Source organism: Triticum aestivum, chromosome 6A (assembly GCF_018294505.1).
Source record: "Triticum aestivum cultivar Chinese Spring chromosome 6A, IWGSC CS RefSeq v2.1, whole genome shotgun sequence".
Taxonomy (NCBI): Eukaryota; Viridiplantae; Streptophyta; class Magnoliopsida; order Poales; family Poaceae; genus Triticum; species Triticum aestivum.
Genome location: NC_057809.1, coordinates 588,085,650 through 588,099,100, shown reverse-complemented (window position 1 = coordinate 588,099,100; position 13,451 = coordinate 588,085,650). Strand labels below are relative to the sequence as shown.

At 42.4% G+C, this 13,451-nt stretch overlaps 2 protein-coding genes across 6 annotated transcripts; one reads left to right on the top strand and one right to left on the bottom strand.

Moving 5' to 3' along the window:
* The first annotated feature begins 667 nt into the window (after positions 1-667).
* On the top strand, positions 668-4,175 carry LOC123128734 (autophagy-related protein 18b). Its single transcript, XM_044548824.1, has 11 exons — positions 668-895; positions 1,021-1,094; positions 1,454-1,527; positions 1,697-1,806; positions 2,196-2,287; positions 2,434-2,546; positions 2,986-3,105; positions 3,191-3,336; positions 3,415-3,531; positions 3,603-3,662; positions 3,754-4,175. Exons 1-11 carry the CDS (start codon positions 837-839, stop codon positions 3,908-3,910), a joined length of 1,122 nt encoding a protein of 373 aa, XP_044404759.1. The 5' UTR covers positions 668-836; the 3' UTR covers positions 3,911-4,175.
* An 82-nt stretch (positions 4,176-4,257) lies between these two features.
* On the bottom strand, positions 4,258-13,243 carry LOC123128733 (serine/threonine-protein kinase OSR1). Of its 5 annotated transcripts, none has more exons than XM_044548819.1 (20): positions 12,992-13,243; positions 12,189-12,443; positions 11,974-12,098; positions 11,827-11,871; positions 11,638-11,719; positions 11,441-11,509; positions 11,195-11,365; positions 11,045-11,110; positions 9,115-9,183; positions 8,908-9,036; positions 8,761-8,828; positions 8,398-8,586; positions 7,462-7,580; positions 7,252-7,349; positions 7,140-7,178; positions 6,267-6,386; positions 6,037-6,156; positions 5,057-5,118; positions 4,922-4,973; positions 4,258-4,839 (listed from the first exon to the last, which is right to left on the bottom strand). In XM_044548819.1, the coding sequence occupies exons 1-20, from the start codon at positions 13,202-13,204 to the stop codon at positions 4,834-4,836; spliced, it is 2,097 nt and encodes a 698-aa protein (XP_044404754.1). In that variant the 5' UTR covers positions 13,205-13,243; the 3' UTR covers positions 4,258-4,833. The 5 variants fall into 5 exon arrangements, with proteins under 5 accessions (XP_044404754.1, XP_044404755.1, XP_044404756.1 ...); XM_044548820.1 differs by having other exon boundaries at positions 7,462-7,571; XM_044548821.1 differs by having other exon boundaries at positions 8,398-8,535.
* Positions 13,244-13,451: the final 208 nt, after the last annotated feature.

The window sequence follows — 13,451 nt, the reverse complement described above, 5'->3', positions numbered from 1 at the left end:
TGGATGTCCAAAAAGCCATCTCTGTCACGTTATAGTGGTCGAAACTATTTTTAACATATAAAAGCATGTACTACCTCGGTTTCAGTTTATAAGTCCTACGCGTATACCTATGTTGCCAATTTTATTACCCTAATATAAACTATATAACACAAAAATTATATTGTTTGAAAATAGAACATCTGAAGTTTATATTGGTATATTTTTTGTAATATATGACGTGTATTAGGTTGGTCAAATTGACGACCTAGGGGTACGCGCACGTCCTATAAACTGAGAAAGGGGTAGTAGTTATTTTTAGAACCATTTTCATGTAATAATAAATCCTCATAATAACAGCGTGACTGCTTTTCACACGTGGCGTGATGGATCTGTATCTATTTAAAAAAAAATGTAATTTCGTACGCCTGAGACACTCTTCAAATACGCAGATTTCACAACAAAAAATAGCCGGATTTCAGAAAACGTACAACAATCTCACTCTAGTATGTCTTTCTTTTTTCATTCGCAAAAAATATCTTTTTCTTCTCCAGGAGTCTGAACATTGCCACGAAAAAAGGGGATTATGACCCGTTACCAAAACGGATTCCGTTGGTTTTACCGTTAAACCGAAGCTTCTCATCCGTCCACGGCGCACGCAAAGACTCCCAAGTGGGCTACGAAACGGGGAAGAAGCTACACGTAAAGCATCCGGCCCTCCAGCCATCCCACCGCCGAATATTTTCACTACTTTATTCCCGGACACGCACGCAGGCGGCGCAACCGAACTTCCCCTTCGGCCGCGGAGGAGAAAGGAAAAAAAAAATCCGAACTTTCGATTCCGGCGAGCGATTCCGGCGATGGCGAGCGGCTCGTCCCGGCCCCAGATTCTCTGCGTCTCCTTCAACCAGGACAACAGGTACGCGCGGGAGCGGGGCGGCGGAATATGCGCTCTCCTGCTCGATTCCGGCGGGTCCGGGGGAGTCGGATTCGCCGGAGGGGAGCTCTGATTCTGACTCTGGGTTGCCCGGTGCTTTGTTTCAGCATGTTCTCCGTCGGGACCAAGGAAGGGTTCAAGATTTTCGATGCCCGGACCGGGAGGCTCTGCAACGACAACAGTAAGTCTTGCTCCAGAGCTCTTCCCCCCTCATAGCCGTCGTCCACTCCGAGTCTTCGAATATCCAATTGTGCTTACAACAAGTTGATTGTGTAGCTCCTAGTGTAGAACCGGCTACTTCTACGTAGAAGCTTATGCTGAACAATCAAGGCTGCTTTGTGCTTCCTGCCTAATTCAGACTAGTTCTGAACACAATCGTTGTGCATTGGTAGAGGGTAGAACCAGATAGCAATGCAAATTCTCTTTCTGTCAACGCATTGTTCGGTGATTAAAACCCGCGTAGGGAATAAATATCGCTCTATGCAATTTATCATAAGGAGCTAAGGCGTCAAGCCGTATGTGCCTCTTCTGTGGTTGCAGAACTTGGAGGACTGAATGTCGTGGAGCTGTGGTTTGCTACGAACCTCATCGCTATGGTCGGAACTGGGGAACAGGTATCTGACGCGCTCTTTTCCTTGTTTTCGGTTCTGTTTGTTCCCTGTTGTGCGGTTGAAGTTCGACGAATCGCTTTGTTCCCTGTTGTGCGGTTGAGGTTCGACGAATCGAGTTTTACATGGATGGTGATGCCATTGGTTAATCGTCGGTTCAAACTGCCTTTTGCAGCCTTCACGGTCTCCTCGTCGCCTTTGCCTGTTCAATACCATCACATGCGCCTCAAAGAAGGATCTGAACTTCAGGAGTACAATTTTGGCTGTTCGGTTTAGTAGAACGAGGTACACCACCAATCCTTCCTGTCTAAAAGAGGCCGAATGCCCTAGTGTTTCAAGACTAGTACATTAGTGATGACTGTTCTGAATATATGCTGCAATTTGAGAAGAGAAGTCTTACAGGTCCATTCTACTCCCTCTGTAAACAAATGTAAGATGTTTTAGGTCAGTAATAAACAATGCTGTCAGGGATCATGACGCTTAATCATATGCTTCTATCTATTCCTCGCAAAGAAAAATAAATGCTTCTATCCGTTAGTTCCTGACTCCTTGTGATGGCATAACTTTTTACTTGTGCAATTGTTTTATGCCTATCGAGTTTTGGTCAAAAGGGATGTTATGCATACTTGTTTCATGGAGTTTTATTTTCAAAAAGGTTGTCACATTATGTGCAGGCTTATTGTTGTTTTGCAGGACAAGACCTTTATTTACGATCTAAACAGCACTCGTATCTTGGAGGAAATAGACACGGTTCATAACCCTAAAGGTAAGCATCCTACCCAAATATTTTGAACTGAAACTCATACAAGTATTCCAGACAATCATATAGCTGGGGCTTGCGTTTCTTTGCATTGAAACGGAAATTTCGCTTCACATATTTGCTGCTGACATTGTTAACTTCAAAAATATCAGGTCTTTGTGCATTTGCTCCTAATTCAGAATGGTGTTATTTGGCCATCCCAGCAAGCACATCAAAAGGATCCGCTTTAGTGTATAAAGCGTCAGAGCCTGAATTAATATGCCAGGTAATTCCCAGAAGGTTTAGTTCCTTCTGTATCATTCGTACAGCTGAGTAAACATCATTACATTTACAGATTTACAGTTCTCCAAGTGCTGGATCTTTCTTGAGATATTACTGTAAAAACCAACTACTCATTGATTATTTTAGATCCCTTTCTGCCTTTTCCAGTTATAAAAATGAAAAAGCAATGGCCATGCAACTATGGTGGCGTGGACAATGTTTGATTCCTGTGCGTGAAACAAACTCATTAGTTTGAAGCTTTCTTTCTGGAATATAGATCATAATCAGAATAACTTTCAAGACCGGATCTGTTTTTCTCAGTTCTCAGCCAAGTTTGGAGGCTTAATCTCAACCCTAGTAATCTGAAAATATAATCACATCGTGTTCTTGTTTCTGTTATGTCTTTTCATGAATATTGTTTTCTCTTTGTAATTGATCAACAGATAGATGCCCATGAGTCTCCATTAGCTGCAATGGCATTTTCTTCTAATGGGATGTACCTGGCAACAGCTTCTGAGAAGGGCACTATGATTAGGGTATATATCGTGGCACAAGCAACCAAGGTGAAAATTAGTGATCTCTCCTCTGCAACCATGATAAGCACTCTGTCATTCTGCCTCATATCGTTTTAAATTCTTACATCAACAGTCGCATAGTTTTCGGCGGGGAGCATATCCATCAACAATTTACTCGCTCTCATTTGGGCCGTGCATCGATCGGCCTGATGTTCTTGCTGCCACAAGTTCGTCAGGCTCTTTGCACATGTTTTTTCTTGATGCTGCCAGAAATGGAAGGTGACGTTTCCTTCTCGGTATTGTGATTCGTGAATCAACTTTTTTGTGGACATATTTTTGACGTGCTTCACTTTTCAGGAACCAAACGAATAAATTACTCGGTTCAATAATTCCTGGATCCAAAGCAATTTCCGACGCTTTGGATCCAGCTAATCATCATGTTATTCATAACATTGCCCCCGCAGAAACCAAGAGGTACATTTAAGATCTTCTGGCTTCCTCTGACCCTCCACTGTTATCGCTAATGTAACTCTTTGGAATCGCAGCTGTCTAGCAGTACATAGTGTAGAGTATTCCCAAAATTCTTCCAAGTTTCCTGCTGTGAGGTAAGAAATTCACGCATAATTCCACACAAGATGCATCTTGACATTTAATGCCTTCCAGATCATATTCATAAGCAATTGTAAATTTTTGCAGGACTGTAGTCTATGTTGTAACTCACGATGGATACTTCCGCGAGTACACGATCAGCACCACCAAGTCAAACGAATCTTCGTGGGTTTTGGAGCGCGAATTCAGCCTGCTGGATACCGGTTATACTCAGAAACAGAATGAACACCACCACGTGGACTGACTTTGTCGGTTTGCCGACCCCGTTCCTACCACTGACTGATGTAAATATCATGTGCAAGATGAGTGTATCCATAGGAAGACAGGCCTGACCTAGCAATGGATGGGAGTGATCCAATTTGACGTAGCATAGCACAGGATAGGTGTTGACTAAGCTTAATGTTGTGGGTGTAAATTACAGATGTAAACATATATTGCTCGTGTCACAAAAATTACTTGTAACACATGGGTTCCAGCGTGTTTTATGTGATTGACTTGGATTGGACTCATGACGACATGCAGTTCCTGACAGATTCACCAGTGCATTCTTTCATGAATGCCAAATCCTACATCTTGCTGCACCAAGATATCCTTGCATCAGTTGGCAGTAATAGAGTACTCATACTCTGTGCCTATTTAAAACACAACGATTCACAGGAACCAATGCAATTCCCATAGGGGACAGAAAAGATAACTCCCAGATCCCAAGGTGGTATTCCCTCTGCAATGAAATGGATAGACACGTATGCCCCATATTTTATGTTCTTTGCAAGAATTCCCTGAAAGCTAGACAATCTTTTTCTCAAACCTGGCATGATGCCGCGCTCCAACAAAAAATCAGCGCCATAGCATTGAGGGGGGCTACAGGAGGCCCAGTCATCCATTCATCAGTGTGGATGCACAAAACTTGGTAACTGAACACTAACAGAAAAATAGCATCACTTCTTATATACAGATATAGTAACTCAAGCACTGCTGCCTTTATGCAGGCTTGCAACCTACTATATCATCTTCATGTTGTTGTTTTCTTCTCTCCTATGCCAAAGTATGTAAGCTACTTATAAAGTCGATAACGACACATTCCTTTTGTTAACATGATAACGCGTCCTTAATCCTCACTGCACAGCTTGGAGTTCAATCAGCAACAACCCCAACAACATTCACTCATCAGATCTGTAAAATAGGAGCATCTCAATGTGAACATGCAGAAATTGTGCCCTGATACAAGATCACGTATGGGGTGAAATGTTGGTACCTGGGCTGCTTTTGCTTTGAGCCTCTGCACCTCATCCTGTGCACACAATAACCTGCAGTGCTCCAAACTTTCAATCCTGAGCTCTTTTCTTGTTTTTGGTTTAGACCATGGACAGATTAGATAAGAGATAATTACCGCCATTGTAGCTCCAGGACTTCATTGACCAGTTCCTTCTCCTTCTCTTGTGCTGCTTCCAACTGAAAATGTAGTCGGCAGGTTATACTCCCTCCGTCCAAAAATACTTGTCATTAAAATGGATAGAGGGATGTATCTAGAACTAAAATACATCTAGATACATCCCCTTTTATTCATTTTGATGACAACTATTTCGGGACGGAGGGAGTACTATTCTTGGCATTTACCATCATAATAACGAGAGTGAGTGACTGAATAAAGTCAGCAAAGCCTTTCTTTCACGGTTCATCATATTGGCGGCTTAGTAATTTGAATAACTATCATCTATGTTTTGGGTGCTAAAATTTAGAGGTACCAGCCCACCAGGACCCAAGGACTTTGTGGGATCTTTGCAGTGTTCAGCAGATATTAATTTTAGCAACCCACAAAATTCCATGGCACTGATTTTTAACTGAGTTAGGTCGTGTTTTCGGAATTATCACTGCTGGAATTTCATATCTCAGCATTAATAGAAAGAATGGAAAATGAGACATGTTGAACATATAGGCCCTGTTTGGTTCGGCTGTGGATTTCTAAAAGCAGCTGTGAAAAATCTGCTGTGGAAAAACAGCTGTGAAAAATCTGATGCGAAAAAGATGTAGGTCATTTGGCAAACCAGCTAATACAGCTTTTTCAGATTTTGGCCCGCAGCGGAATCAGATTTTGGAAAGCACGTCCTGAGCTGCTTCAGCTTTTGGTTCAGATTTTGGCAGCGGATTTCTGGAATCAGATTCTGCTGGATTCGCCCTTTGGTTTAGATTCTGCTGCGCGGCAGCGGAATCTGTCGATAAAAGCTGAACCAAACAGGGCCATAAAGTGATTTGGTTTTCTAGTTGGTCATGGCTTAATGGTGTCCGGTATTCATCAGCATTTTCCAACACAGACATTGCTTTGAGTTTCATAATACAGTTCCTGCCACTTTAACTGGAACCTGAGCTTACCATGGATCTATCTACCGATAAAGCTGATGATGGAGATGGGGAACGACTTAACGAATGCATCCGAACAGGTGAAATAGAATCAGAAATGTATAACTGTTTCATCGCATGAAGTATCTGTTCCTGCAAGTGAGGGGAAGACTAGCATCAACAAAGCAAACTTTTCATTCTTTGGAGGTTTTCTTTGTCAAGCTCATTTTCTGTCGTGAGTGCTGTATGGGTGGGGGATTTACCCTCTGAAGCAGATTGGTCTGCAAAACATTGTATAACTGGATGTACAAGGAGCCACCAATAATGCTTGAAGCAGCCTCAGCTGAAGATGGTATGCTTAATGCAGAAAGTTGAGAAATTGTCTGCATAACAACAAATATATGGTGTGAAACGAAAAGAAAGTTAAGTGTATGTTTTATGCATTACAAATGATCAACCACATTTGACAACTGTGATTGGCTAGTTCATGTAAAAGTAAACAGAGTTCAAACCAAGTTCTCGACCTTACAATGCAATGCATTCGGGTTATCTCTCCCCTTGGGTCGAGTTTTTTTTTCTTTAGTTCAAAGTTCAAACCCTTACCAGGGTTTTTAACAATGGGGTGGTCTAATTAAAACCTATCAATACAAGGACTAACATGCATCAATTACTTTCGGATGTTCAAGCTAAACCCAAGTAATCCTGCTGCTATTGCACATTTTGCAGTCACGTAAAGCAGTCTTTTACTGAGCCTTGAGGCAGGTTTTATTGCCAATTCCCTCTTGAGGACCAAGAGAGTTAAAGCAAAGACAATCAAACAGCTCTCCAGCACTCTGTACTGTTCATGGTGCGATTATTCTAAACTCTTTTTTAACCTAATATTCTGCAGTCAATATATCAAATTTTTAAAGAGGTTATAATGATGTTTCCACATGGCTTAGGTCCCAACACAAAAGCTGCCGAATATACCAAATAGGGAACCACTAAGGTTGTTAGTCAGGAAACAATGGTTTTTTCTGCATTCTTTGAGCACGCAAAATATATATGACTCCAGTCCCCAAACATGCACTGCACCAGTTCATGAACCAAAACAGATAAATGCCCATGAAACAAGATGTAGGATAAAGACTAAAAACCTGCATGCTGTGAGACTTTTGTAGGCCAGGTGAGTGAGCCTGAAATTACAAAATCATGTCATCCTACAGTTAACCAAACATGCACCAAGTATTATTAATGGTTTTCAGTTACCTTATCCAACTCGACATTCCCAGGTGTAACTTTAAAACGACCTCTTTGCTGTATAAGTGGAGGTTTTGATCTATCATCATGTTCATCAACATTTGATACTGCATTAAAGCAATAAACAGATGCCAAACTTTCATACTCGTGAGAACTTATTCTGATTAGCCCACATTAGGTTAACCTATACGAACTGCAGGGATAAAACCAGTATGTTACCCAATGATTTAGGTGCCCTAGAAATAGCTTCAGGAGATGGCTCATCTGCTACTTGCAAGACCCCTCCGCTACCCTTGTCACGGTTATGAATGTTGATTTGTGGCTTAGAGCTGAAAGAACTACATATGCAGTTGCACACTGTATCAAAATATGTCACGAGGAGATACAAGTACAGTAGTAATACTATGGACAGCTTCCAGAAGAACACCATTAGGCCTGATTTGGAACACAAGAATTTGGTCCTGCATTCCAAACAAGGTCTAACAACAGATGGTAAAAAGTGGAACATCACTGGTTAATAGAACAGAAATTCCAATGATGTGGTCAAACTATTTAGCTTCGTGTTCCAGTTTGACGCAATGCCCTTTTTGGTAAATATAGCTTCCCTATTAGTTATGGGGTCATGAATATGGATATAAAAAATAGTACAGCCATGCAGCTATCATATGAACAAAATAGTTATTATCAAGACACTACTAATAAAAAATATACATTGAACTGCTAAGCCAGGCAAGCAACCTTTTAAAAACCACATCCCCATCAGTGGCACTGCTAACTAACTGAAACTTCATATACATTGACTGCAAGTTGCAGGGAAAAAAATTCAGGCACCAAATGTGCATACCGAGAATCTCAAAAGTTTATGTGCCTATACAGGAAAGTAAGTTTTGTTCATTCCCAGTGCATATGTAACGTGATAAGAAAAGCCTCTGTCAGCACTTTTGTGACCTGTATTTTCGTAATTGGTCAACTGTTTTTCAAGTTTGATTCTACAAGATATTGGCAATTTTGCCAACTGAAACTATGAAATACAACCATGATAAGATGGAACTGGTTCTAGAATACAGTTCAAATTACCGGCAAGCAAAACACGTTTTCGCATAATTGGAAAAAGGTGATTCTTCAAGTTTAAATTTTCTGTGAAGTACAACAAACCTCTCTTTGGAAGAAAGAAAACCATCTGATGAGCAAGAACTGAAAGAACACTTCCTTTCCTGAAATGAGCTTGTTGGAATGGCATCCAAATCTTTCTCTTGCAAGTCCAAATCACAGCTTTCCATAGAGCTGTGTTTCCTGACATGGCCATTTACCAGTACTCCGTTAGAAGTTCCACATAGAGATGCCCTAGTAGTAGAAATGAGTGAAATCAGTTTTCTGAGGTGTGTAGTACAGGTGTACAACAGTGACATTACGTAATTTCGCAATGTCATCACAAGAACTATTTGGCATAAAATAAGATATTATCATTTACAACAAACAATATGATTGAAGTAATTTCAACCAAATTAAATCCATTACCTTGATAGACAAACAGACTGCTCGGGTGATGAAACAGCTGACTTATCATTGGCCATGACATCATTTTCCTACCAACTTTGCTTCGCGTTAGATGTAAGCAAAATTCTAGATTGGAAAACCTTACTTTCTGCAGGAGCTAAAACTTACGATGTCAGTATCATACTTCATTGAAAAAAGAGACCCTTCGAGTGCTTGCTCCTGCAAGCTGGTGTCGAAGTCATAGATAGACGATATATCTGTATCTTTAGATGATATTGTGTCCTCACACTCTGAAATCTGTCAAAATATAAATAAGCTAAATTACTTGATGTGAAGTCAATGACTAAACTGGAAATGAAAATGCTAAATGCCTACCAGTGAGGCTTGAGACTTCAGGTCATCAATGTCAAAGTTCCAGCTGCTGATACCCCTTTTGTATTCATCCTAGCAATGCAAGAGATACAAAGGATTGGATGAAAAACAATATAATGGTGACAATAAAATAATCATCTCGGTGCCAAAAGGGTACAACAGAAATGACACAGATCTAAAAGTCAAAACAATGATAGGAATAGAATAGAGTTTTGGGTTGGCAACATTTGTTACACGTTACAATGGGCCATTCCTGGTGATTCAGAGAGTGGGCAACACAGCTTACAAATTACAGTTCCCTGAACATGTGAAAATACACCCAGTCCTCGTGTTAGTCAGCTCAAAATGCATATTGGACAAAAATCCATTCCCAGCCCTGACTTCCCTATGGTTAATAAGGATGCCACCATCAAAACAGCTCCAGCATTAGTGCTACAGGTACGACAAATTTCTCGGCAAAACCTGCCTGTGGTACAGTGGTTAATCCAGTGGGAGAATTTGTCCCGAGGACACGACTTGGAAAGATGCAGGTTTTTATCAATATATCCCCAGCATTCTTCCGTTCCACTACAGAAGGGTGGCGCGCTTCTTCATCAACGCCGTGAGGTCATATCGTATCTCAAGAAGGGGGCAATGTCAGGACAGTTCTCTAAAGACGCTGCACTAGCTTGGCGAGTTCAGTTAGGTGTAGCGCTTCCAGCAAAACGGTTCAACTTGATCAAACGGCTCAGATCACTCCTCGTTCACAGTTGGACAATGACAGTCAGATCAGTTTAACCAGAGCTACTGTTCATTTTACTTTACCATTTCTTTACCCCCAGTTTGCTGAAGTAAAACGTTGGCCTATATTCCACTACGAATTCACGTAGATCATGGGCGGGTCCTGACAGGGGGGGGGGGGGTTGGTTGGGCTTATGGCGGCTTCTCACCCTTACAAGCCAATAGGGGCCAACCAAACTCTCGATTATTTTTAGTCTTTTCGGAAGCGTTGTGGCTGCTTTCAATCGAAGGCAGAAGCACCTTGTGAGGAGCTTTTCCAGCTTAAACAAAACCCTGCCGAAACTACCCTGCCACTTCACCGAATTTGCAGTATATGCTTCTTACCCCCAATTCTCTCCCATTCACCTCCCGTGAAGAAAGATGGGTCAACGCTAGGGTTCCATGTGGCCACCGTATCATGCTTCGGCGTCGCCCACCAGAAAAATGGTGTCCCCGCCCTTCTCTGATCTCCCTCCTCCAGCCCCCTACCTGTTCCAGTTGTATCATGGCAAATACTCCCGGTGGAGCATTTGGTGGTGAAGGAGGATATCGTTCAGTGATGCTATGACTATTGACCATAAAAGAAAGAGTTCTTTATGGCGCATATGTGCGTTAGGTTTCCTGAAAACGTTATGATTGATAGTGGGGGATCTCTAGGATGTGTTAAAAATGTAGCCACATCTAAATTTTGAACTCTATTGTTTGAGAAGATACATGAGTGACTCTAATGTCGGCCTTTATCACGTAGTCATGCCATGTCCTCCCAACCCTACCTGATTTAATCATAAATTTATAAGCTTCCCGTTTGTCTTTCTAATTAGCAAAGTTTCAGAAAGAAGGTCATATCAATATGCTTAATCATGTTATGGGGAAACATAAAAATTAACATTTGGATAAAGAAACCAACATGAAATGCACATTTTGTTCGGCGATCATGATTACCGATGCCATAAGTAATACTCTTAACGTCCCATAATATAAGAACGTTTTTCAAGCTGTTAGCTTGAAAAACGTTCTTATATTATGGGACGGAGGGAGTATTAATTATTGTGGCTACCACCCTTACAAGACATGCCAAAAGGCCGCAATTAAAGATAAAATAGTTGCTTGATTTTACTACTCCAACAATAGGGCCATTTTCAGGAATGATCTATTACAAATTTAGAATTAGCACCTGCGAGATTTCTTCCTTTCTACCATCAGGCATTTTCTTTTGAGCAAGTAAATGTTCATCCTTTTCCTGTTAATAGTTAAGATCCCACATTAAAGAGTGAAGAAGATCAAGTGACCAATAAATAGCCATGCACCATTTAAACCAGTGTACCTTCAAAGCTTGATATCTAGCGCCAAGGCCAGGCAATCCCTCCAAAAGCTTTCGAACAATGTAATCATGGGAACGAGCTTGCTTGAAAAAGGATTGCTTGAGCAATTTTGTTGCAGTCGGCCTTTTTGAAGGCTCTTTTACCAAACACATAGCTACCATTTGCTTGAAGTGCTGTTATAAGAAACCATATGCATAAGTCCTCAGAAAAATAACACAGAGGTGATGGGTCGTCTCAAATATATTTACCCTTGAGAATTTCTTATCTCTTTCATAATCAAGACCGGGGGGAGCATTTTGAAGTGTCATAAGCAAGACCTAAGCAAAATAAGTGAAGTAAAATCTCAGAAATTTGAAGTTACTCCCTACCATACATCATAAGAAAAGGAGTGTGACCATGGGCAAGTTCAAGTGCAGTAATATGGTATCTGCTTGAGTATGTATACCTTCATGGGAGGGTACTTTGAGAAAGGAGCGTGACCATGGGCAAGTTCAAGTGCGGTAATTCCAAAGGACCATATGTCTGCCCTGCAATATATTTCATATTTGTTCAAAGCAGCTCCAGTTAACAAGCAGTTGTGAAGAAAAAGGTACCCCACTAGTTAACTAGTGATCCAGTACAGTAAGTAGCCTACTTGAAATCATATCCATGTAGTTGCTCCATTACCTCTGGTGCCATCCTAATCATTAAAAGGGCCAACACATGAGCATGTGTCAAGAAAAGGTTATGTAGCAGAAATGAAAGCATATTTAATTGTTTATTGCTTTGTCAGAATGACTACCAGCAAGGAGTTCCCACGAAAGTGTTTCTAGCCCGCTGTCTGTCACCAGATTCAAAAAGGCAAGCAGAAACCCCAAAATCTCCAAGCTTAACTCCACCACGAGAATCAACTAGGATATTTCCTGCCTATGGTCAAAAGAAAGAGAAAGGAAATCAACGTAGCGCTCAGCACAGGGGAACAGCAGATCCTTCAGATATATATGAATGTGCATTTACCTTGACATCACGATGTATATGCCCATGATGATGAAGATATTCCAATCCTCTTAGAACTTCACGGAGCAGTGTTGCAATGACAGCTTCCTCGAAACCATCCGGATAGACTGATTTCATTATGTGAAGACAAGATCCTCCAGCCATGTACGGCATAACTACCCATAACGTTTGGTTATTTGCAAATGAACAGATCGCCTTAACAACATTAGGATGGTCTATAAGAATCATTGTCTGGGCTTCACGCATGATATTGTTCTGCATCAAGACAAGCACCGGTGTTGGTCATTCTCGAACTAAAATGTGGCATGAAGACGGACATAAATTGAATAGGAGACATGAAACTGCATGCAGACAATGCTAGAAGCCAATACAGCCAAGGAGCGTATCGGATTCCCTCTGAATGACATATTTGCATCCATTGAAATGGCCGGTATCATCCAGCCGGTTCAGATTCATATAATCATGTATTCTCAACAGCTTAACATAAATCCAATGCCAGCTACCAAACTTCCTTATCCATAAATATGAATCCAGCATATCATTGTTCTAAGCACATTATTGATATCTGCACTTACTAATTATCCGACAGGTCCATCGACGGCATGAGTATGACCGAAAAATCGATGCGTTCTATGACAGGCCGGGATCATCTACCTGAGTAATCTACTGCGAGATATAACAGACAAACATATGGCGCTACTATGATGCAACACCCGACGAACAAGACAGGAATTATGGGCGCGCGGGCCGGTGAAACAGAAGGCGGGTTCAGGCGACGCGACGGGCGGCCAGTGGGTCATTACCAGGTTGCTGTTGGTGCGCTCGAAGTCGAGCACCTTGACGGCGACGGTCTCGCCGAGCGGCCTGCAGAGCGCGCGGTAGACGATGGCGCTGACGCCCTGGCCGATCTCCTCGTACAGCTCGTAGTCCTCGGCGCGGATCGGGTACTTGCGCCTCTCCCCTCCGCCGCCGAGGCCGCTCCCGCCCGCGGCATGCTTCGACCCCGACCCGACCATTGCCGGCCTATGCCGCCGCCACCGCGGCTCCCGAACGCGACGGCGCGGGCGGCCTTCCGACGCGCGCGACGAGCGAGCTAGGTTCGCGGAATCCGCGCGCGGGGCGGAGCTTGACGACGTAACCCTAGGATAGGACCGCAGCGGCTCCGCGCGATGGGGCGGGAGGATTGGGGGTGGTGGAGGCGGGAGAGGGGAGAGAGGTGAGGTGAGGAGGAGGAGAGGGGGGGCGGGGCGTGCGACGGGTCGC